This window comes from Anas platyrhynchos, chromosome 3 (assembly GCF_047663525.1).
Source record: "Anas platyrhynchos isolate ZD024472 breed Pekin duck chromosome 3, IASCAAS_PekinDuck_T2T, whole genome shotgun sequence".
NCBI lineage: Eukaryota > Metazoa > Chordata > Aves > Anseriformes > Anatidae > Anas > Anas platyrhynchos.
This window is the reverse complement of record NC_092589.1, coordinates 4,045,225-4,072,025: the sequence shown is the minus strand read 5'-3', so window position 1 is coordinate 4,072,025 and position 26,801 is coordinate 4,045,225. Positions and strand designations below refer to the sequence as shown.

General features: G+C 40.1%; 1 protein-coding gene across 9 annotated transcripts in view; it reads right to left on the bottom strand.

Moving 5' to 3' along the window:
• ACYP2 (acylphosphatase 2) overlaps positions 1–26,801 on the bottom strand; it is a 42,196-nt gene that overhangs the window by 12,959 nt on the left and 2,436 nt on the right. For 8 of the 9 annotated variants that reach the window (XR_003495951.3, XM_072035096.1, XM_072035097.1 and 5 more), the window contains one exon: positions 26,646–26,755. Coding sequence is in view for 8 of the 9 variants with exons in the window: in XM_072035096.1 (XP_071891197.1) it covers positions 26,646–26,755 (110 nt within the window). In the remaining variant the exon portion in view is untranslated. Of the gene's footprint in view, positions 1–20,637; positions 21,120–26,645; positions 26,756–26,801 lie in introns of those variants that run through there. The other variant, XM_027453217.3, reaches the window with a different exon arrangement.

The window sequence follows — 26,801 nt, the reverse complement described above, 5'->3', positions numbered from 1 at the left end:
TATGAATATGTCCATCTCTAGAAGTCCTTTGCTACTGCATCTAGCATAGACAGCATACTTTTGTCTTCTTGCTTGCCCCCGCTTTTGGGAGCAGCGCTGCTTTCAGTGAGGGCAGTCTACCCTGACAGAGCACCCTCCATAGGGGAGAAGCCCAGTTGTGTGAAATTCCCATCCAGCGGAAATCAGTGGAAGGCTTTCCAATGACAGAATCAGAATTTCATCCTTTATAGTCCCAACAAGCAGACGTTCACCATTTTTGTACAATGTATTGCAGAAATACAGGCAGTCCAAAGTAACAGCTATATTTCTGACATCGTACCAAATCATTTTCCTGGTTAAGTTAGAAGCTTAGTATTATATGCAAATTTTCATTAGGAAGCTGACATTAGACATTCAAAGATGTCTGAAGTTAACACCTGCTAGTACTGTATACCATATTGCACAAAACCCTCACGATAGATGATGTAAAAAGATAAGACCTAGATCCTCACTGTGAGACTTCTTCTGGATACATGAATGGATATTCTCAAATGCATGTCTATTTCCAGCTCAGAAGACCAGCATTCCTAGAGGATCAGGGTCAGACAAAACATACTTCAAACTCTTGAATACCAATGCTATCTTAACCACCAGCTCACACTTCCTCTTGGGTACACACACCAAACCGCATGTTAAATTATGCAGCGACACCAAACAAATCCAGGAGACTGGAAATCCTGGTACTTGGAAGTAAACAGATGTACGAGTCCAGTCACCAAGGACTTCTGCTAGCAGCTCATTAGACAGTAAATACTTGTAACACTGATTCTGATTCTAGGAATTGAACATATGACACGCCTTAAGCAATCCCATACACAGTTATGGACTCAGTTTTCATTGCAATGCATGGAATTTAGCCACAGAACTTTCATTAAAATTAAAGGAAAACATATGCCTAGGTCTTCTGCACTTCTACAAACTTCTCAGTGTGTATACACCACCAGGAACAACAAAACCACTGTATTAGTTAAAAGCTCCCACATTGAACTTGGCTAGACTGCTCCTTTGTTACATGACAAATATGTCATCTCAAGTCTAAGAGCTACAAGAATTATTACCAACAAGGTGCCTGCAAGCAAAGACTACTTCCACCCTGCTATTAGAGAGCAACTTTGTCTCTCATAATACAAAAGCAAGATTACTATTTAATTAAAACGGTACATCCGTTTTGGCTTTCAGCTTGATACAGGATGTTAGTCTCGCCTACATATTTTTTGGTTTACTTATAAACAACGGAAAGCAAGAGTTTAGAATGCAAGAATTGACAGATCCTTTACTACTACAATATGAATCATTCTGTTTTTCCACTCTCCTTTAATGATAGGAGAAATAACACTTTATTCTTTTATGTGATTTTGCTTATTCGTCTATATATTGACGCAATAAACACAGAAGTGCTGCTATGCTTTCTTAATTTTTCCCCAAAACTAGATAAATACCCAGCACTGCAGCTTTAAAATAAACATATCCACCTCAGTTTTTGTTTTAATTGTTGGACACTTATTCATGACTTCGCTTTCCAATACTGGAAGACAAAGATGCCAAATCCACAAATAGAAAATGGTCCATTTATTATTTCAACTGCTAACACAGCTTCATTTACAAAGTAAGTTAGTGATCAGTTCAGTGGAGGCCTGTAAAAGTTGACCGGCCACTTAAAGAGTTTTCTTTTCAGGATCACTTAAATTTTTAACCTAAGAGTCCAATCCTTCACAAGTGTACCCCAAAGATGGTAAGCACATCTCAGTATAGTTGTTTCAAAGATTAAGCACATTATGTTATGAAAACCAGATTTAGTATCTTAAGCAAAAATCCAATGTGAACTTCAAGAGGCAACACCCTTTTACCCAGATAATAAGCAATGTGATCACAGCTAAGATTCAAAAGGGTTTGATTTAATTAGAGTATTTAACATCTGCTTTGCTTTCTTCTTCCAGCAACAGTAAAATGATAAAGACAAAACTCAACACTGCCCAACTAAGCAAATTATGATTGACAGTTGAGAAACCCTCAGACTCCTCTCCAGGAGTTGAAAGCTAGATTAGATTGCTGTGCCTACCAGTCCTTCACTGTCTGGGCACAGAGAAAGATCCAAATTGCTCGAGTTGATACTCTCCAAAACCAACAGCACTGATACATTCTGAAAGGTTAGACGACATCCAAGAACTGAATGAGGATTCCTACCTTTCACAAAATGCAGAACAACATTGATTTTATCTGAAAAATGTTGTACGTTTTTCCCAGATACACAATTGAAACACCACTGGTATGACCTGCCAATACCAACAAGTAAACAGACAAAACCCTGCAGCAACAGAGCACTTGGTGGAAGATGAGGGAGTTTATTTCTTTTCTTTTGGTATACATTCAGACCTTTACTTCAGGGATTAAGAAAAACTACAGTGGGGAAAAATGCAACATGGAGAACTCTAAAGTGAACAGATTACCAGAACAGAAAACTACGTGTAAACAGTTGAGACGTTGATCCCTATGTATAGTTTTAATACAGTCAGGTTTACTACAAGCACACAGGACTGAAACGGTCACATGGCTATAGCTTTAACATTTAAATAAACCAGCAACACAGTTATGATAAACCTGGCTGGACACCTTATCCACAAAGTTGTTTTAAGCAGAGTTGAATGTGGCAAAGATAGAACAGTAATCATGTGGCTATGTATGCAAAATTAAAGACAGAAGAACATTAAAATTAAAGACAGCAGCACTCTGCAGCACGTCGGCATTCACAACCTCTGGTTTTGCCAGTTGTACTTAAAATGGCTTCAGTCTATATGAAGAATGGCACAGAGGTCTACAGAGAATAAGGAAGACACCTTAAACCTCTTGATGAGGTTACCTTGTTGCTGGGTAGTTTGCAGATGCAAGAAAAAAAAGATGTACAGTAAAACCTCACATCTGGGCAAAGCCTGAAAAAGAACATCTCCAGTGTGTGATGGATGATCAAGTGACAGGTGTAGATGAACAAGCCATCACTTGGAGATACCCACACACATAAATGAGAGCTCATGCGTCTGGGTTCCTAGGGTGAGTATGATAGGGCATTAGCTTCAACCCTACCTACAGTTTCCCTATGGGAAATGGGCACAACCTGCCATGTTTGTAAACCTATAGGCAAAGGCAGAACAGATTAACATGAGAAGTGAAAGAAACGAAGAAGTACATAGACAGCATGCTCTTCAACCTAGGGATTCTTCTGAAAAACTGATAAAGAACACCTAAATGTCAGTAGCTAACCTTCAAAACGCTTTCTTTATTGATATGCTTGTAACATAAGTTCTGTTTAAGAAAGTTCCAAGTCCCAAACAATTACTGATTATTTACTGTTCTTTAGGGCAGGGGATACATTCGCTAAGGAATGCAAAACACTTCCCTTATGGCAAAATTCTTTCAGATAATAATGAAACTGTTGCATGAGAGATGCTGGCTACAGGAAGCAACTCATTCCAGCTGTTAAAAGGAATTTTTAAGAAATATTTTTCATTAATTTCTTGATCTATATTGGCCACTTATTGGATAAATATTTGTTAAAATAGCATATGTTCAATAGTTTTGCTTGTTTTAAGATGCCAGTGTTCAGGGAATAGCCCCAGGTGACCTTCCATAGGTTAGAAAGCACAGCAATGGTTGGCACCACAGTTTTTAACATGGTTTCACACTGGTGAACTACAAAGTAATAGTAATTGCCCTGTTCAGCTCATTCTTCAGGAACAGCAACTCATTCACTCTGTAAAGTTGACTCCTCAATTGATATAAAGCTCTTCAGAACAAAACCCTAAATTAAGCCTAACTATGAAGACCACGTTCTATCATACACCTTCCAGGAACCTCTAGTCACAGAAATAAGCTATAAACAAACAACCAGAAGATCTCCAAGCCAAGCCATTTCCACTTTTAAAAGTTTACAAGTATTGAGCTTCTGTGATGAATTAGGCACCAAAAACCAGTAATAACTTAAAACTGAAATCCTAAAATGTTTCTTCTTTAAGAAAATACTTTGGCACAATCATTCTATCCCTGAGAGTATCAGAAGTAATAGAAAATACCAGGTATTGCTAGAAAGAGCTTTTTTTAAGCTTAGAATTGCCACAATCAAGTTCTCACTTCTCTTCCCAGCTAGCCTGCACTCGCATCTGGTTTCACTTACATCCCTGTAAGGTTGGTTCAGGGCCCCTGCAATGCTGCGTGATTGGCACCTCAGGAGTATTTCAAGCATTCAGCCTTGTAATTCGAAGTTGTAAAGCAGTCAAGAAGGCATCAGCTGGACAGCATCACTGGTCCCTGAAGTCTTCCCACCAAGACACTACATAAAGATATTCAAGGATACATGCGGCCAGATGTATATATAATGTCACATAAATGCCTCCATCTTCCCCACAGAATCACAGAATTTCTAGGTTGGAAGAGACCTCAAGATCATCGAGTCCAACCTCTGACCTAACACTAACAAGTCCCCCACTAAACCATATCCCTAAGCTCTACATCTAAACGTCTTTTAAAGACCTCCAGGGATGGTGACTCCACCACTTCCCTGGGCAGCCCATTCCCATGCCTAACAACCCTTTCGGTAAAGAAATTCTTCCTAACATCCATCCATTCCTAGCTATCCTGAACCTAAGAGCAGCACAGAATTCTTTGCCATAAATCAGATGTCCTAGTACAATTACTTATACAATGTTTTTTATTTTTTTTCCCCTTTAAAAGCTCTTGGAATGGCCAGTAACTTCATTATACACCAAAAAACACCTCTCGACATTGCCATAAGCACACACAAGTCCTTCAAACTCTTCTAACGTAAACGAAACGGGCAAATTAGTGATGCACAGCAAAGCATCTGTTGGTTGGAGTTGCACGGATGTTTCTTTTCCCCCAAAGAGAATACTGGTGAAATTTCCAAATCGCATTTTGAGCCTGCTCTCCATTTAACAGAGTAACAAACAATGTAAGAGACCAAAACAAGTTACATCGCTTATTACTTTACAAATAAGCGCTATAGCCCCCCTCGCCTCTAAGAAAAAACAACACAAAACCCAGCAGTAGAAGTCAGAGGAAAAATAAAGAGTTTGGGATTTACTCTGAAGACACAGTATATAAAAAGAAATGTTGCAAATATATTGCAGCATTTAAAAATCTGAGAAATGTAGATATACAAAACCTCACTACTTGTAACACGACAGAATTTTACATCGGGGAAACAAAAAGTAATTACATTTTCTACTTAGGTCAACATATTAGTGATTCAACTACATTTCTCTGAAGGCAGCATCCATACATTCTCACTAGGGATTTACTGCATCTTTTCTGCATTTTGAGTCTCTAGGATATTTCCCAAAACTGCACAATCACAGACTGGCTGAGGCTGGAGGCCAACCCCTGCTCAAGCAGAACCACCAGAGCTGGGTGCCCATGCCCATGCCCAGCCGTCTTTTGAAGACATCCAAGGACAGAGACGGAGCCACCTCTCTGGGCAGCCCGTACACAGCACCAAAATGTTTCCTGATGTTCAGAGGAAACCCCCCGGGGTTTCGCTTTGTGCCTGCTGGCTCTTGCCATCTTCTTGCCATCCTCTATAGAGGATGTAACAGTCTGCAATGAATCAAGCAGATGGAAGATAATTTATGGGTTTTGTTCTTGAGTCCCACTCGAGTGTGCAGCACAGGACAGCCACTGGCAAAATCTTTGGTTCACGTAAGAGAAAGAAAGATGCAAGTCTACAGCTCTGGCTGAGACATCCTCAGCACTCTCAGGCACTTGTGGACACAGGGTTGGGCACTGGGCATCTTTCATACCCAAAGTGTGAAGTATCACCTCCAGACAGCAAACATTTTTCTGCTGCAATTGAGCCTTCAAGCCCACAAATCTCAGCAGCAAGTACCACACAGATCTTTAAAATGTGGCAGTGGGTAGGCAGTGCCTGCAGGATTTGATGCTCTTTTAAACTTCGCTGAGCTGCTGATCTTCAAACTGATCTTACAGCTGCTGAATTTCCCTCCCCAGAATTACAAGTGGCTGTTGTTTGTTGTTATACTTTTATTTTACTTTATTTTATTTAACCGCTTCTTCTGCTCAGTGGGCACTGGTCCTGGTGATTCCATGGCCATGTCACAGGGGACAGAATGTTGGCGGTGGCCATGTCACAGGGGGAGCCCTTGGTGCGGCCAGCCCTGGTGGCTATAAAAAGGCAGCAGCAGGCCAGTCCGGCCAGTCTGGCAGAGGAGTAGTCAGATGAGTTTGGGCTGAGAAGGGAGAGGAGAGGCCCTCCATGGCAATGAAGGGCGGCCGCTCCCCTCCAGCTGTTTTTTGTTTGTTTTTTTTTTTATTATTTATTATTACAGATAGAATCCTGGAAAATGACAGAGCAAGACCATGGCTACAGCCTTCTTCCAGCACTCCCCTGGAGACGTGTCAGCTTCTACAGGAGAGATCCCTGGACTCCATGGCCACTTGCTAAGGAAGGTCAACACTCAGTCCCTTCCCATATTGTGCCGCTGGCACCAGCCCCACTGATGTCACGGCCACATCACAGTGGGGCTGGTGACACAGTGGGCCCAGGAGACGCCTGATATTAGACATGGCAGTTCTCTTGTTGTCCATACTTGCTTCTCTGCTAGCCTCACCGCTGGACACGGACACGAGCCCATGACACATCAACATCCTACAGGAGAGATCCTTGGACTCCATGGCCACTTGCTAAGGAAGGTCAACACCCAGTCCCTTCCCATATTGTGCTGCTGGCACCAGCCCCAGATGTCACGGCCACATCACAGTGGGGCTGGTGACAGGGTGGGCCCAGGAGAGGCCTGGTATTACACATGGCAGTTCTCTTGTTGCCTGTACCTGCTTCTCTGCTAGCCTCACCGCTGGACACGGACACAAGCCCATGACACGTTAACATCCTACAGGAGAGATCCTTGGACTCCATGGCCACTTGCTAAGGAAGGTCAACACCCAGTCCCTTCCCACATTGTGCCGCTGGCACCAGCCCCACTAATATTGTGGCCACATCACAGTGGGGCTGGTGACAGGGTGGGCCCAGGAGGGGGGTGGCACAACACACAGGGGTTCGCTTGTTAGTGCTTTTGCTTCTCTGCTAGCCTCAGCGCTGGACATGGACATGAGCCCATGATACCACGCTCCTGGCCGCCTCTCCTTGACACACCACTGGAGACGCAGCAACATCCTATGGGACAGTCCCACAGAGGAGCAGATGGTGCCATCAGCTGCAGACAAGAATTCTGCAACACCCCACACTTGCTATATGAACTTGTCTATGTGTAACCTTTTCTTAATAAAAGAACTTTTCTTAATAAAATGTAATTTTGAGAACCACTACGAATTGTGATGAAATATCTTTTAGCTGTTTCCTGCTGATTTCCTGTATGCTGTTCTCCCACAAAGACCAATGGAAACTTAATAATACCCATTGTTCAGCCATGAGGCCATATTTACACTTCAATCCCTTGTATGCATAAAATATTAATATTATATAATTATAATATTATGCTCCTACACATGTCTAGAATTAATTTCTTTGGGAAGAACTCAAAAAGCTAAAACATTCTATCTTGAAAATAAAATGAAACTGGAAAGCTAACCCACAAAAGGTATTGTTATCCCTTCACACTTTCACAGAATCACAGAAATTCTAGGTTGCAAGAGACCTCAAGATCATCAAGTCCAACCTCTGACCTAACACTAACCAGTCCCCCCACTAAACCATATCCCTAAGCTCTACATCTAAACGTCTTTTAAAGACCTCCAGGGATGGTGACTCCACCACCTCCCTAGGCAGCCCGTTCCCATGCCTCACAACCCTCTCCATAAAGAAGTTCTTCCTAACATCCAACCTAAAACTCCCCTGGTGCAACTTAAGCCCATTCCCCCTCGTCCTTTCACCAGGCACGTGGGAGAACAGGCCAACCCCCACCTCTCTACAGCCTCCTTTAAGGTATCTGTAGAGAGCGATAAGGTCGCCCCTGAGCCTCCTCTTCTCCAGGCTGAACAACCCCAGCTCCCTCAGCCGCTCCTCGTAGGACTTGTTCTCCAGGCCCATCACCAGCTTCGTCGCCCTTCTCTGGATTCTCTCGAGCACCTCCATGTCCTTCTTGTAGCGAGGGGCCCAAAACTGAACACAGTACTCGAGGTGCGGCCTCACCAGAGCCGAGTACAGGGGGACAATCACTTCCCTAGCCCTGCTGGCCACACTGCTTCTGATACAAGCCAGGATGCCGTAGGCCTTCTTGGCCACCTGAGCACACTGCTGGCTCATATTCAGCCGACTATCAACCAATACTCCCAGGTCCTTCTCTGCCAGGCATCTTTCCAACCACTCCTCTCCCAGCCTGTAGCTCTGCTTGGGGTTGTTGTGCCCCAGGTGCAGGACCCGGCACTTGGCCTTGTTGAACTTCATGCAGTTGGCCTCAGCCCATCGGTGCAGCCTGTCCAGATCCTCCTGCAGAGCCCTCCTACCCTCGAGCAGATCGACACATGCACCTAACTTGGCGTCATCTGCGAACTTACTGAGGGTGCACTCGATCCCCTCATCCAGATCATCAATGAAGATATTAAAGAGGACCGGCCCCAGCACCGAGCCCTGGGGGATGCCACTAGTGACTGGCCTCCAGCTGGATTTGACTCCATTCACCGCGACTCTTTGGGCCCAGCTATCCAGCCAGTTTTTAACCCAACGAAGCCTACGCCAGTCCAAGCCAAGAGCAGCCACTTTCTTGAGGAGAATGCTATGGGAAACGGTGTCAAAAGCCTTGCTGAAGTCAAGGTAGACCACATCCACAGCCTTTCCCTCATCCACCAAGCGCGTCACTTTGGCATAGAAGGAGATCAGGTTCATCTAGCAGGACCTGCCTTTCATAAACCCATGCTGACTGGGCCTGATCTTCCCATGCACTCTGTTCCACTCATGTCGTACCTTGCAGTTTGTTCTTTGCAATATGGTTCTAGTTTGGCTTTCTAGTTAAAAATGTACCTAGAGCAATTCTGATAGCTCTTCAGTATAATGCACGATAATGAAAGCAGCTGCTGCCACTCAACTGAAACTGCATTCTGCTTTGAACTTAATATTTATTGCATCTTTTCATTCACAGAGTGTTTCCGACTTAACCTTGCAGCACCTCCACTGCAAGCAAAAGCGATTTTCTGATCTTGTTTTTTAAAAAAAAAAAAAAAGGCATTAATTAATGAGCTAGAGTTAATTTCTTTAAGAATTTCAGGTCCATGTCACTCCTCATCTGCAATTAATTTCATGAAATAGAAATTCAAGTCCCTGCATACTTAGAATTCTTAAATAATTTGTGAACAGGCTACCTGAAGCTATGTTACAGATTGCTATTAAGGTTTATTACATGAACACACAGTGTCCTGTCTTTTGGTAGCAGGCAGTATCTTGCCCTTCACACACTTTTCCAGTGCTGCCTCTCAAGAGATACTGCCACAAATGGAGGACTGGAAGCCTCTGTGCCAGCACGTGGGCAGGCAGAAGAGCCAGGCAGCACCTTCACTACCCATGGAGAGGCTGACACCCAGGCTGACCAGGCAGGATCTGTTGGGTTCAAGGCTGACCAGCGAGTCAATGCAGCAGCCGAAGGATGCTGTCACAATCTCAGCCATTAGAAGCAGTTTCCATGCCCAAGCCCCTTTTATTTTCTCCAGACAACTCCATGAACGAAAAACAGTGCGAGACTGGACAGGTCTGTCAAAGCTCCATTGGGAGTTTGGATTATGCATTGCTTCATTTCCAAGAATCCCCTGGCTCTACTTCAAGCATCAGGGCATGAAATGCTCTGCCTTGGTGATTTTGCCAAGGAGCAAAGAAGTGGAAACAGGAGAAAGCCCCACATGTATTACTCCCCCTGCTTACTCAGGCAGCAGTGATCACCCAGATACAATTCACTACCGTGACAAAAGCACCACAAAGCCAGGTACAGCTACACATTTTGGTTGCTCACACCAGAGGCGATATAAGGTAAATGAAAAACCAATTTAATTGGACACGATACTCATTTTATGTTTTTACTGTCACATTGACTATATTCTATCACTTCTTTCAGACAATGTCTAAACAATATACCAGATCTCTAAACCATTTGGAACAGCAGTCAGCTTTGATACTTCAGAGCTTGCTTTTTTTTTTTTTTTTAATGAAAACAGAAAAACCTCAAAAAGTTAGTTAGAGCAGGGTACTGATAATTATTAAAAAATATAAAGTCATAGGGTAGTTTATTCTGCCCGAACCTTTGAGGAATTCAGCAATTGATGCAATTGCCCAAGATGCAATTAGAAAGCATATTAAACATTGAAGTATGTGCAAGTGAGCCTTCATTCAGATATACGGACATACTAACTGTGACCCAAACAGGCAGGGACATATAGAAAACAATATATCATTTCTTTGAGAAGAATTTTACCTATAGCTGCATACCACTACTAATATGCCCGAATCAGAACAAAACTCCTGCAGGATACTAAGAACAGAATTACTGCTGTTTGAATGTTTCAGTCTGACAGAATTACAGTGTAACAGTAGACATTTTCATGGTGCAAACAATTTGTTTGAATATCTCCAGCTAGAGTGAAGTTCATCTGACAGCCACTGATTAAAACATGTTTAAAACACTGCCCGAGTAGAAAATTTTACAAACACTAGGGTCTAAGCTGGGGCATGCTGCAACTGGGAAAGGCAGCTCAGGTACAGGGCCACAGTACAGAGCGCTCCAGCAATGCCAGGCAGGGCTCCAGCCCACAGGACAGGCCTCCCTGCCTATGGAAAACCTCCACAGATACTCAGAGAGATAAATCCAGTTTTGGCAGCTAGCCAGGATCAAAATGGCAGAGATGACAAAGGACATTAGCAAGTTTTATAACAAATCACATTTATCTCTGTCCAAAAGTTCTGCAAGCTGTTAGACCACTTCGCTATTTTAGTACTATCTAAAAACGTACTTTCTTAAATGAAAAAAAGCAGAGGTCTGACACAAAACTGTAGATGCAGCACAATGAAAGATGTTAACACAATGAGGAAGTTAAACTTACAGCCGCTGTTACTTGCTCTCTGCCTAAAAACCTCAGTATAACTCCCTGGGTTCTGCCAATAGCATTCACAGCAGTAATTAGCTCCATTTATTTCTAAACCGTTACTCAGAGTAAGATACTATACTTAAGAGAGAAACCTCTGCCTCCTGCTGTGTTTTTTTGCTCCTGTCTGTGCTGCTGCCAGTCTAAAAGGTTCTCCACTTCTCTTACTGTCTCTGCAACACTGAAATGTAAAAACACTTTCATAAATGGCGCTTAAGCATTAAAACCAATACTAACTAAAAACACTGTGCTTACATTGAAATTACTAGGAGCAAAGACCAGCTACAACAGATTCTCAGAATACATCGGTTTGTGCCGAGGCGCAGTGCTGAGGACCTAATTTCCACACAGTACTATATTTTTCACACAGCTCTTTTCACCACTGCATCTCAAAATTAGAACACAAGACAGAGGAGATGGTAGAAGCATGGTATCAGAAATATTAAAGCTGACTTCAAGTGTTTGTTCCTCAGAATGCTCCTACCTCTACAAAAATAGCACTTCATCGCTTAAAAATTTCAGGATTCCTTAGGATGCAGGCATCTCAGTCAGCCACAGACACTTCCAAAACATTCATCCTTAAATAAGCACAGATGTGGGCTAAGACCTGTGTCTCCTGGCTTGTCAACTAATGTTAAATGGACTTTCAATGCCTCCTGTCATGTCTGCTAATTTAAGGCTAAACTCAGGTTGTTTTGTTCTGCAGGCACACAACAGAAAAGAAGCACTGAAACAAGTTTTGCTCCATTTTTATGTATTATACATCTTACTTTATAGGATACTATATATATGTTTAGAATTGATGTTTTCAGACTTTAAAGGTTTCAGACTTTGAAGGTTTCATACTCAAGATTCCCTCTCATGATCACTGTTATGACGACAATGTTCCTAGTAAGTTAAATTTGGCTCCTGTTATATCCCTAAACACACTGCCTGCTACAGAAATAGAACAAACAGAACAGAGGTGGGGTGACATGAGCACACAGCTATGATTCCCTCTAGCTTAGCATTCATATTTTTGTAGCATCTGTTTATAGAGAACTCAGAATTTCTTTCTGTAAACAGAAGCCTTACCCAACCAACAAAATAATAACCAACAGACAAATGTTCAACCATTTGATTAAACTCAGTTCCTACAAAGTTCAAATACCAAGAAGCAGCAATCAGTAAGAAATATTAATGTTTAAGTTTCTTTTCATTAGATATTTAAAAAATAGATTACCACCTAGATCTTTCCAACTTCTACTTTTAGGTTTTTGTCACTCCTTTAACTCAAGCTGTCAATGAGCTTCATGGAAATCAAACATTTTCCATGCAATCCCCAAACTGCCATGTCTTGTTTTACAGAAAGTGTCTTCAGTATTGGCTACTATGAGAAATCCAACATTTAAATTCCTCTTTTCTCATGATCTGAATTCTCTGCAAAGTAGGTGGAAGACAGGATTCTGCTTGTCCAGTTGGTGAAAGAAATATCTAGAAGGCAAAATACATTGCAACCTAGAGTGCAAGTAGATTGACATCTAGTGTTAAAACACTGAACTACAAAGCCTATACCACATCCAAAAAGGGTGAATTTCAAGTAAACGAAAAAAAAATTTAAGCCACAGGAGAATCAAATCCTCCGAATACAAACATGCTAATCCCCACACTACCCAATAGCTTTGCAGCTGAAAATACTGTGGCCAAGCCAATTGCAATTTTAGCCTCCCGTGATAAACTGACATGAAGTCTTATGCAGGAGTTCAGCTATGAAAACACTCATTTTGTGGCTGAGGAGCTATAAATGACCTTTGCAGTTCAGTAAACCTAGTCAGAGGATCTCCAGGTTGCTACATGTCTGTAATGATGGCTGAAGAATTTGTCCATGTACACATACATACCCTGTAGTTCATAAAATTCATGATTATTCCTAGAAAGCTATGTAGTACTTCATCTTCTAACCATTTTCTTTCATATCAAACCTGAATCTAGCGGTTTCATTTCCCCAAATATGCTAATACATATGAACTCTGCATTTATTGCACTACCTTTAAACAACACATATCAAAAAAAAAAAAAGATTAACAATTCTGTCACATCTACCAAGTTACAATGGGAACATCTCAGGCTGTGTCCAGTTGAATCCCTTCATTGACATTGAAAAGTTTTTTCCATCGTTTTAATTGCATCAAGAACTCTAACAAAGCTTTAGTAATAGCTCAAGTTCAGTAGCAAATAAATAACCTTTTAAAATTGATACTAGTATAGGAGAACACAATTTTAGATCCCTGATATTTCTATACCCTCCAGTTAAATTAACTTATTAGTTCCTGCACATGAAATTCACCATGAGAGTTTGTTACAGTAATGCACACCAGCATATCTCAAAACAAACAAACAAAAAAAAGTATTTACACACTTTCCCCAGTATTACTCTATTTAAAATAACAGATATCTTTATCTGATTTTTAATATCTAGTATTGACCACAGCCATCTTACAGTACAAAAAATAGCATGGACATTTAAAGAATCTATATTCTACTTTGATACACAGAGATATCAGTGCTTCTGCCTAGCAGTCCTTAAGGCTTAAGAACGACACAGGCTAATACCTGTCCATGAACAGGTCAGCTGTCAGAGGCTATTACTTCCACAATTTATTACATCCAGAATGTCCAAAGAGCACTGTATTCTGTATAAACCCCATTTCCTCCTTTTTTTTCTTTCCAGTACTAATGACTGAGGAAGTATAGCTTGTAAACAAGAAAAGAAATGGTATTTTAGCAGCAAACTTTAAAAACTAATGTGATACTCAGGAAAGAAACAAAGATAGGAAGACAGAGGAGAGGAACACGGGCTAGCTGGTCAGACAGAAGGTTCATTAGTCTGTGATAAACTGAAGTACAGAGGCAGAAGGCTTCATAATTTGTTGGTGTTCATGACTGAGAGACCCCAAATACCTTCATTTCTGCAGTGCAGGCCAAAGACCAATGAGTAGTGGTGTAAGTTGTCTCTAGATCACTGTTCTTTAGCACAACGCGTATAGCCATGACTTCTACAAGTCTTTGTAGAATAAATTAATACAAGACTTTTACAGCTGTCCTGCTAAAGATTGAAGGCTAATAGCAACATCATTACCTAAAATCCAACTTAATTAAGTAGACAAATACGCTTTTGTTCCTACAACATAATCTCAAAAAATGTTAGTCACCTTTTTATTCTTTCCAGTCATGTCTCAGTTCATTGTAATTCCAAAATTTCTGCAAATGCTAAATGCATTTTCCTGACACTTTGGTTAGTTCAGGTCTACCTGCACACTATTCTTGTCCGCAGCAATTTTGTAAGATAACTAAAAAAATACCATCTTAAAAAGTTGACAAGTATACTCACGCTACAACTCCCAATCTACTTTGTTTTTTTGGATTTGGTTACTATACCAACATTAGGATCTCTTTTCTGGCCCCCCCACCAAAGCTTCCTTAAGTGTATTCATTTGCTACTCATAGGTGTGGATATTAGATGCTCTCCACAGATAGGATTAGCCTATTGCTAGCATTGACATGATGCCCTTGTCTGTGCAGCCACCCTTTTGTATCAGCATTTGAAACTGCTCTTGACACGTACTTTGTCAAAATCAGTTTATGAGCCTCCTACTGAAGTATGGAATTGCACAGCAGCAGCTGGAGTTGTTTGAGGTGTCATCTGCATGTATGTTCTCACTCCAGGTATTCTTAGAGAATGCTCACAGCTTGTCCACCCCCATTCTTATGCTCTGTACAAGTATATTAGATGGATCACAACCGTTGCTATCTCATTTCCTCCTCAGTCACAGCATTCTGGATTCGTAAAGCCTTTAAAAAAGCATAGAGGGATAGGGGCAGATGCATGGAAATTACACCTAGGGACAATGCAACCTAAAGAAAGATACTGGTAAGTCATTGCTTTATATATTTGAGTGACTGTCCACATTCAATTCCATTCGAGTCCTTCAATACAGTGTTTTATTATGCTGCATTCATCATCTAACATTATCACCAAACTAATACCTAGCAACAGTAATAGTAATACATGGAACATACAAGCACCTAAAGTGAAAGTTCTCCCCCATTTGATTCAATATTTCCAACTATTACTTCAATTTTTAATTCATATTAATCCAAAAGCACTGGTTATCACATTGTGCTCTGATAACCTGTTGTACTGATATGTAATTACCACAATTCATTGTTTCAAAAGTAAATCTGACTTCCTAGTTTGACATTGATTCTGAATGCTAATCGTTAAAAAAAAAAAAAAAAAAAAAAAAAACTAATTCTAATACTGTGGATATCACCAGAAATCAATGCTCCATTTTACTCAGGAAAAGTTAAGGCTCTAGGGAAGCTTGTACGAGTCAGAAGTGAGTGCTAAGTTAAAGATTAGGCTCTGCAAACTGTACATGTATTTGGAGAAATGAAACTGAGTGACTCACAGTGCCATTTTTGCAAGGATACAACAGGAAAGAGTCTACACACTGAAAGAAAACTTTCCTGACAGTAACTATAGTGTACACATCAAGTCAACTGGAAAAGTTTCTTGGCACTGAGTATATCCTACGGATTTCTGAAGAGAAAGCTAAAAAGAATTTGCTCGACACTGAAGACCTTGCCTATCTCAAACATATCCATGTTTGCTTCCCAAACAAATGATTTTCAGTAACTGTACAAGCAAACAGACCCTAAGGGAAAAATCCATAACTTGACAATTTTTCCTTTGTGCTAGCAACCCAACGATATGAAACTAACTGGAAAAACACCTGATAGAAATCCGTTACTGTACCCAACAGGAACTACTCGGGAAACAAATTAAAAGAATGTTTTTTTGGAACGAAAAAGTTGCTTGTAGCATCTGTCAGGTCTAGGAAGCAAGTTTCTGCAGATTTACTTGATTCCATTCACCAAAACTTACATGTTAGACGTGCACTCTGTCGTTCATAATGTTATTTTTAACATTTATTCCTAGCAAAACCAGTTTCTCTCCTCTTCACTCTAATTCTGATTCTCCAATTCCTTCCCTGGCATCCTTATTCTATATGCATCTATTTGCATCTATTGTTTCACTAGACACAGGCAGTTTAAAGATCAGTTTCAACATGACAAATCAAGAGATTTTGTATTTGTAAGCATCTACAGGCAGATAGATACCACAAAAAAAAAAAAAAAAAAAAAAAAACACAAATTGCATGCTTCCATATATCCCACAATACAAGAACTCCAGCATTCAAAGAAAGACTGCAGGAGGTAAATAAAGGAATAGTAGAAAGCAATACTGAATGGAAGAAAAAAGTAAACAGAGCCCCAAGCGACATGAAATCCTCACTCTGCAGAGAGTCTCTGGCCATGAAGCAGTTGATACACCCTCTGTATATTATGGGTTCACGAACTGCATTCACCATACTGCGTTTTCACTTTGCTGTGAGGCCAAGAAATTCAGGGGGCCCACGCTAGGTTCAGGTATAGCTCGGGCTCAACATACTCCAGAAAACCAATTCAGAATTCAATTAATCCAGCTATTATGAACATGGATTCAGGATCTGCTTTTCCTCATTTGTCATTAGCATTGCTATAATCAGACACAGCGTAATAAGACAAACATATCTTGGCATTACTTGCACAGCTAGATATCAAGTGTTTGGAGCAACAAAATGTGCACTGAACCTACAGCACAGAACAAGAAACAGCTGGAAACTATTCCTAATGCTCTTACTGTCCTCTTTTCACTAAACATTATTGCTAATCCCACACATCCAGGTTGATTAATCAAGTGCCAGAAAAATCAGATGACCAGGAAAAATCATATGAGATCTTTCAAATAAAATTCAGTCTTTGATTGCCTTTGGGTTTTGGCATCATCTTAACAGAGCTTATTTTTCTATGACATGCAAGGCTGGGAACATTTTATTTATTTTTATAAACAGAAATTCAATTCCTACATAAGTTTGTACCAAGGACTGAGGCTTTAAGAAAAGAGGTGAAGTACTGTCACAAAAATCTTAGTTGGCAATACAGTCAAGCAAGACACGATCACTGGGTCATTACTGAATTAAGCAGTCAGTGTGCCTGAAGACAAGCTTCACAGAACAGCCTGTTGATCTCCATAAAGTTATTTTATTCACCAAATTCAAACCTAAAACATATCAAAGTTTATTTGCTTGAGGAACGGCCCTCTTTATATAGAGCTTAAGTTACAGCTGTTATCCTCAAAGTTCTACTTCTTTTTTCTTTATGAAAGGTGAAAAAAGAAACTTTCCATCAAGATCTGTATGCTTTGAGAAAACCCTCAATTTATGAGAGTAGCCTCTCCTTTATTTGTAAATATCTTTGGATTGCTTATATTTCATGGGGAAGAGTTTCTGTCCTCCAGTCAGTTTGTACCACTACAGCAGTACAAGCAGCCAAAACTTTTAGATAGCCACAAGAGAAATCGTGTTTTCTGCCAAGCTGTAGTGGGGCCAGAGCAACTGGGAAGGCAAAAGTGTTCAAGGATTTCCATGTCTGCTGGTATAAAGACAGCTCCTCTTCTGCTGTGAAGTGACAGAATCAAGGACAACATCGTTTAGTGCTTGGTTCTCCTGCCTTACTCTTTCTTTGACCTGGCTATAGAACCAGAACTAACAACTTCTTTTGTGGCAGCGTTTATCAGAGTACTTCATCTGTTAAGAATTAAGCAGAATTTTCTTAAATACTACCTATTAAAACATAAATGCTTGTGTTAAATAAGGTAACAGATTTATGTTACACAGTTAAGGACAACCATTTTTTTCTTTAATTATGTAGGAACTTATTTTTAAAGGTGCAGTTTGCTATAGAGACCGAGATGACTGCATGAACAATGAAGAGAACATGTTATGCTTGCCTGCTAAACAAAGCATGCTGGAGGGAAATATGCACAGCTCTTCCACTTCAGACTCCTGTATTTAGTTATGGCCTTGAGATTAGTTCCAGAAGCCACTGCAGGTTACCCTGCTTTAAGAGCAAGGAAGCTGTTTGAGAGAAGCGGGTTACCAATCAACGTGTTCTAAACAAGCCACCAACAGGAGCTCAAAAAGGACTGTGCATCCCAGCCTCGGGCAAGCCTGTGTCACCCCCTTCATGTTCATTTCACTGCTGCCAGCTTTCACTTGTGGATTTGCCTGATCTTGGGACCAGCTGAACATGACAATTCTGGATTATATTTTAGGAGGTGTCGATCAGAGAACTTATTTCTACCTACTGACAGCTGCTAAAAATTTACACTCGCTACATATCAGATATACTTTGACAACAATGCATTATTCAAAGTACTATAAATTCCCTGTCCTTTCCCACTTCGTCCTTTGAGGTTTTTCTCTAAGGTCAGCAGCAAGCAACCCCCTACTAGGGAAACCACTGCTGTAAACAAACACTTGGCTACCCTGGGACAGACTCACATCGCCCAGAGGCACTACATTTTTATTGCCTTCAGTACTGTGCCATTTCTCTCCCTTTTCTTCCAAAAGAATACTGGGTTTGACAACACATCACCTGGTAAAACTGAGGGAAAAAAATGCTGTTTTTGTCAAGTGCCCTGTATCTCAACAGCACATGCCAAACCTTTGAACAGATGATGAACAGAGCAAGGCAAACATGTTTCCCATAACAACTGTCATGCTTCAGTCAGGGAAATATGCACAGACAGGCCCTTGCACCAACAGTCCTGCTAGAGACACCTGAGCTCCATGTTCATACAGAAGCTATCCATTTCAAGATTAATGCCATAGCTTTTGATAGCCACGTTAGTTGGTAAAACATTTGAAGCATTAAATAAGTTCTGTTTCCAAAGCACACAGTAACAGACCTTTTATGCCTTTCTGCGGGGAGTCACGTTCCCAGTGACACAATCCCTTTGGGAGTAGACAAGTTTCCATGCAGGACTCCAGCTAAAGCCATGAACTTCATTTTCTCCATTGGGAGGGCCCAGAAGAGCAGAGCCTGTAGCACACAGCCTTTAGCCTTAGGGGCACTGTTGCCAGGAGAAAGGCGCCAGACAGGTCCCTGGCAGGTGGGATCCCTGCCCAGGCCACAGCAGCCCCTGCAGTGCCAGCATTCCCTCCGTACCCACCCCACATGGCGGCACAACATCGCAGAGCAAGCACTGGCACTTCTCCCACCAATGGGCTGCTTCGTGCCCAGCTCCCATGTGTTCCATGCTTTGCAATTCCCCCTCATCTCCAGCAGGCACACCTTCCATGATTGACAAGTAGAAAGCTTAGAGAGAGTTTAAGTCTTTTGATTGCTCCCAACATAAAATAAAATATCCAGTATTTCTCATGACGCATGGGGCTCAATATTTAGGTTGTCAGCCCCCTACATATTTCTGGTTGGGAATAATAGGAAAGACTCCTTTAATAATAGCTTAGAAATTATAACCCAGGCACTAACTTAAATGGATTTTTGTTAGCCTAGATTCAGTGAATAATTGTGTTCCTTTGTCCCAGGCAAAGGAACAGCTTTAAGATGAAAAACTTTTTTTTTTCCCCAAAGAAAAGAGTACAGGTCCAGTTTTTTCTTTGCTTTTAAATATTTATCCCTGGATCTTGAAAGTCCCAAGAAACCTGTTGTATGTGCTTAAACAGCCTAGCAGAGAAATCCTGCCTGCTGGTTTGGTCTTACACCAAAACCCTTTAGAAGGATAATGAAGACAGCATCACATTTCATAAGAGATTTCCCAAACGCCTGCTGAGCTGACCTTGTTTACAAGTGCTCACTGAAACAATTAATTGCTTGTATTGCTTGTATGTTCCACTCCCCACTGCCGGGGCTGAGTTTCCTGCCTATACTGTCCATATGGACACTAGCCAAAAAGAAAATTTCTGTGTAATTATCCAATTAATTATTATCAATACTAGCACTTAACAAGAAAAATTGACAGCTGGTATACATAACCACTTCATTTCTATCATGCAAAAACTACAAAGGCATTGGTTTTCTCATTAATAGCAAAGAAATAGGTTGAATGGTTTTGTTTTAAGCTACAGAGGACAAGAAAGACAAGAAGAATAGAGTGGTGAAATCGTGGACCAGGAACTGGGAAACAACTTGGATGGTTTGCAAGATGCTTCCTGTGACACTGTGCCAGTCAGTTCCTCTCCATGCTATGGTGTTCTATTTTTACATTAATACTCACACTCCCTGGCTTTATTGCTTAATTTTACTGTCTACTCCTAGGCAGTGGGAATCTCTTACCTGGTAATGAGGCAGAATAGGGCCCTGACTAACTACAGCCTATCAGGTTTTTCACATTGTACCATTTAACATCAGTGGGATTTTGAGGGCACAGCAGTCATTTTCCAATGTATCATGGGAACCCTGTCTGCCTCAACTTTCATGAAGCTGACCACAGTCTATGCGTTTTGGTTGGTTGGTTGGTTGGTGGTGGTGTTTGTGCTTGTTGTTTTTCTTTGTTTGATTTTTTTTAAGCATAAGTAGACATCAAGTGATATTTGGGACAAGCAACAAGGATCAATTTTTTTTATCTCCAAAGCTGAGTAATACAGCTCAAGCAGTTTCCCAGCCAAACAAAGTGTAGCATGGGCAACAGCCAGTTGCAAAAGCACAAATACAAATTTGTGTACACAATTCCCAGAGTATAGGTGTGATCTAACGGAAGACATGCAACTAATCTAAGAGTGAACATGTTCATCTTCAAAATGATTTTTTGAGCAAAAAAAAAATTAATTTTTCTCTCAAATAGGAGCTAGCAGGATTTGCTTTCCAAACAAATTTACATTAAAATGTGCTGCCAGGTCGTCTGTGAGGCTGCTGGGGAGCCTGAGCTTTCAAAGTTTGGTCCCAGGACAGCTGCAGTGCACATGCTTGCTAAACACCAGTGCTTCCAACATTCCTGGGTCCACAAAGCCTCCACAGAGCTCACTCAGGACCAGAGTCTTCTCAGTACCTTGAGGAAAACACAAGTTTCCAGGCTCCAGCTCCACAGTCTGCAAAAGCAGAACAGGTTAGGGAGATGTCAGACCAGCAGACAGAAGCCATCTCATTATCCTAAAGCCCTAGAACTCCGTAATCATATAAGTTTGTCTACATGGTCTGAAGTTGAAGTATATACTTGTACTGTCCATAGTAGTTTCTAGTAGCGGCCTTAACATCAAATTTAAAAGAATTGCATACTGCATATGACAAGCAAAACCAGAGGCTTAGGATCAGCATTTGTGCAGCATAATAGGATTTCACAGGAGTCCCTACACAGCAGACCAAACCTGCTGCAAAAATATCATTATTGAAATCTCATTAAATGATTGCTGGGAGACTTGAGAGCTGAAATAGATTGGTTTTGGTGCCCTAGATGGCTTCTTTTCTAGTCACTATAGCTAAAATGCTATAGACTGAAAACAGGGAAGGAGAACTTTTTGTCCAGGACCCTCTCTCATCAGAATGGTCATAGCTTGCAAACATGGAACATCAGCTGCTTGTTTTAAAGCCTCTTTTCTTTCATAAAGTTCTGAATATTTGCCAGACTTTTTTTTCCAGACTGATTTTCTTTGTTCCTTTAGCAAAAAGGAAACAAGCAGGAAGAGCCCACAGCATCACAACATAGGAGTGCAAGTCTGAACATCCACGGAAAGAGCTTACGATGCATGAACAGAATACTCATTATATATTATTCATTATAGATTAAAACAACTGTTTCACCCCAGCCACAAAAAAAAAAAAAAAAAAACAACACAATACCATCTTTGAAAAGAAAGCTTCTAATCCAGTAACAGAGTGAATATAATAAGTTAACTCAAGAGCAGAAGGATGAAAGGATGTCAGATAAAGTCAAAGGGCAAAAAGACAAAGATGCCCTGTGATGTTTAGCTGCAGGTATCATTGGCTACTTCTTGGTTCATGCTAATATCAATTAGTACCTACCTAGAGAAAACTTCAGAAATCAGATAAAACCAGATCCAGTAATTTATACTATGATTTACATCATTTTTGGCATGGCTTCCTGCACAACATCAAAAGAGTCAGAACCATCCTACACAACCTTTGTGCCAATCTGTTGAGATGCAATAGCCTTAAGCAACACAGCAGTTTCAAAAACTTTAAAGTGACCCAATCTATTTTGAAAGAAACCAAAAGCACTTCAGAATTTTGAGACTAAATAAAATATACCTCTATCAAAAAAAGCAAAATGAAAGTTGCCATTCTGAGGTACTTTAAGAACCAGAGATCTTGTCAACTGTTATTCCTTCTATAACTTGTTTGAAAGGTCACATGAAGACTGTGGCCAAGATAACTTAAATCATTAGAGTTCATGCACATCTGCATGTGTCTGTACATTTATGCACATCAGTTCAGCCTCAATGTCTGAGTCTCTTCTATAGGAAAGCAGAACAAGTTCCTCATTTTTCTTCCTATTATGCCCGTATTTCTCTGTAGGCAATATGAGCAAGCTCTGCCATGTGCTAAAATGACTAAAAGCTACAGGGTACCATTAGCAGCAGACTCAAGCTAGAAAACACGTCTGAACCACACAGTGCAGCAGCTTCAGCTCCATGCTGTGTAAACTGTCCCACAGCTTTCAGCTGTTTGAAAAGGAGCAGAGGAAGACCCTGTTAGAATGTTGCATCAGTCAAGCACTAAATTTATACTTAAAAAACAAAACCAGGTATCTTTGTCAAATACATCACCCATAATAATTATTTTCAAAGAAACCTATAATTTTCAAGTACATACCTTTTTTTTTTTTTATAATTACCAAACTGTTGCCAGAAGTCTATTTTTAATTGTGTGCACAAAGTTATTCCCCTTAATAAACTGGAGTTAAAAAAAAAAAACAAAAAAACACTCTTTACAAATATTAGTTTAAACTGAAACTTTTACTCATTAGTATTTCTATAAACATTGCATTGGAGCAACAAAGACATCTGGAACAATCTTTCCTTGGCATAAAAAGCCAGATTAAGGGCCTTGAACTATTCTCTATCCTCCTGTAAAAGGGGATGTAGACTACAAGAGAATATCTCCACTATGAAGTTATATCAGTGTTACACATGGTTCCAATGATTTCCACTATGCAGAATACGTGTATGCATAAAGCCCTCAAATGCACTAAAAAGCTTCCAGCAGCAGCAGCACATCTAACTGGCAGTTGTTTTGAGAAGTCTCCTAGAAAGCTCAGCCAATCCTGCCTGCAGGATTATTCTAAAATAGTTATTGAGATTTAGTTAGGATTAAAGTCAAAATAAGTCTATTTTCAGGAATATCAAAGGCATATTGTTTCTGATTAAGTAAGAAAATACCTACATTTATTATTCAGATAATTCCATTTGCCTATGGTTGTACAACGATCCAATACAACTTTGCAATTCACCTAAGCAACATATTTAAGTTTCAGTTATCACTGACAGTCACCACCTAACGAAAGAAAGTCTGGAAAATCGTAACAAAAAACCCTGATGTACTAATACTACAACAGTTTACGGAGCAGAGCTCTGGAGTCGGTCTGCTGCCCTGCCGGCAGGAACCACCACCTGCGTGGGGGGCAGCTGGGAGTGAGTCCACGCGAGACTCCGCCTGCAGGGGGGCAGAACTCGAGTGGAAAAAAAAAGCAACCCACGTGGAGAAAAAAAAAAACAATTCGCCTTGAAGAAGAGATGGATTCTAGCATTAAAGTCAATTTCAACTGAAATTAGAGGGGTTTCAACCGAAGCACATAGCTGGCAGCATCTACAGAACACGAACAGCGACACCTAGAGCCGAAAAACCAAGGGAAATTAAGTTTTATATGTAGGAAGTTCAAGACCAAATACTTCCTAGTAGTCACCAATCTTTGACAACATGAAGAAGTCCTCTTTAAAAGCAAATTGAAAACATCTAAAAATCAAAAACCTATTCCTACCTGAGACTTCCTGAATTACCACCAAATTCACTGTGTGAAATGCTAGCCTCAGGGAATTTCAAGTTAATATAACCACTTCTCAGCACCATCACCACTTCAATCCAAAATATACCAAAGTCAGCCTTCCTCCATTAATTCAGGGAAAAAAAAAAAAAAAAAAAAAAAAAAAAAAAAAAAGCTGACATTCAACCTTAAGTGGAAGAGGATTTGTTTCTTCTGTTTAAGAAAAAGAACTTTTGGAAACATGGCCCAACTGACATATTTCTCTTCATCTGGTAAGAACCTTTCCTACTTAACCAGAGGACAAGACAGGAACTTGACTGCAAGGCCAATGTTTAAATGCAGAGCTTTCAGTAGGTTTTTGCGCAGAGAAACAACATAGTGTTACTGCTTCTGGGAGATCCTTGCCTTCCTTGTGCTCTATGTAAGCCTTTTACTTTAACACATTAGCTTAAAATTAATGTAATCTATAAAACCACCTGTGCAACTTCTTCCAGTGAACACATTTTATAGAAAATTGCACACATTTTTACCAAGAAAGTTGACCACATATAAAGCAGTATCAAAATAGCAAAGTTGAACTTGGAATATTCAGCACAAGGTTCCCAGTATCCACAAGTGTCACGCGCTCCCCATCAGTTACCTAGCCAACTGATTTTCAAAACACATTCCTGACACACCCTCACTTCACTAGAGAGCTCAAAATACAAAGAGTCATACCTCCACACAGTCATACCTCCAACTTACCTGCTTTAGATCTTTTTCCTTCTCAACTCTATACTAGTTCTAATCACTTGATTTTCTATTGCATGTACTAAGAGAAATCAGAGCCTTTCCAAGTGTCCGCTCATACACAGTTCCTCCCTTTACATGTGAAAGTCCAGCAATTTATCACTAAAAATATGTTCATTACATTTTATCTTCTATGAATCCAAGCCCACACAGGTAACAACTGAAATTAACTGGTGTCTCCCAAGCATTTTACTCTAGGAAACTCAGTAGTCCATATCTCAATGTGTAACTTAATTGTACTTTAATTTCAATTCAGCATTGCAACATTTATTCCCATGTCACAGGTATCTTCCTCATTTCCATCTTAAAATGAAGAAACAATTCAAAACAACTTTTTATTTGCTCTGGATATCACAAACAGCCTCAAAAGCTTCAACATCACTGCCAATTTACTGTCACAATCCATCTTGCTGACCCTACTTTTAATTGTTTAACAAGAAAATGGAAGCGTTCTTCTCCCTTTGTAATAGTTCTTTTGCCATCTCTTCCTTGAGAACAAGCCTAGTCTCATCAGTCTAATTTTGCAGCTCTGCTACAAGATATCATATTACAGATACCAATTTCCTGGTGTAGTGGTAAGTAAGGTTTCCTTTAATGCCATCGACACAAATACCAGTAAGGGGAAAACAAGGGAAGAACATGGCATGCTGCAGCAATCCTAGTTTAACACAAATGAACACATATGGGGGGGGGTTAACATGTGCTCTCACTTAAAGCTGCTCAGAGTAAATCAACTGACTTGAGAAATTTTTTAAAGAAAACAATACTCCAACACACGTCCATCTTCAGTGTTTGCTACAGATTGCACTGAGATACTAAATTTACAAATATGGAGATATTAAATACTATATATAAAGTTAATGGTAGAATTCCAGAGAATAAGCATTGACTTCAGAAACAACTGCTGCTTCTCTGGCTTTAAGTGTTTTGCAGCCCAAGATAACCAATCTGACGTTAAGCTCAAAACCAAAGAAAATTACTACAAATACTTCCGTCACATACAATGTTTCTTTACAAGAAGGTCTAACACTTTTCCCTGCAAAAAAGTCAACTTCATTTTATTTGAGTTTTGAACAATTCCTGTACTACAAAATATGCACTAATAATTGGCCATCCATAATGAAGCTTGCAAAGGAAGGCTTTACCATCCCTCATCCCTTTTTCAGTACAACAAATCACTGAGATTTTTAAAAACTCCAATCTCCCTACACACACTTGCAAAAAAGAGATATTTGGATTGGTCTTTGTTTTTACAGGCAGTACTTCTCCAAAGTAACAGCTTAAAGCTCTTGGAAATTAATTAATAAAGAAAACCATATACATTTTGTAATTTTAATAAATTACAAAATTTATTTCTAGGTAATACAGATTGTAAGCCCTTGCAACAATGAGTATGTATCTATTGTTTTTAAAAATTGGGAGAAAAATCAAAACCATTTTCTTAAACTGATATAAGTAAAAGCTAAGTAAACATTTCAAGACATTCTGCAGTGTTCCTTTGCAGAGATGATTCAAAGTTAAATAGCAGATCTGTGCTCGTATAGGAATAAAGGCTTTTTCTTTGTTTTAAAAGTATTTTGGGGATAATACACTTATGCGCTGTGTGACATTAGAAATTAAAACTGACTGAAGCCTCACACTATTTTTAAACTGGAAGACTTACCGCTTAAAGGATGCGTCTCCTCAATTTCACAAAGAAAAAACCTCAAATAAAACCAAAGTTATTGAAAGCACTGAAGTTACCGATATAAGAACCTACCTGTCATTTGGGATTTCAGATGCTTCTGCAAGTGACAGTGATAAGACTAAGAGAAACAAAGATACTTACATTGCATTTACTTTATCTTCTGGGCCTTGAACTTGGCCTGTTACTGTTCCTTGACTGGTATTTTTAACCCAGCCAACAACTCCTAGCTTCCTAGCTTCCTCTTCTGTGTACTGATTTGAAAAATAATGAGACAATAATCAGTGCCAGCACATACAC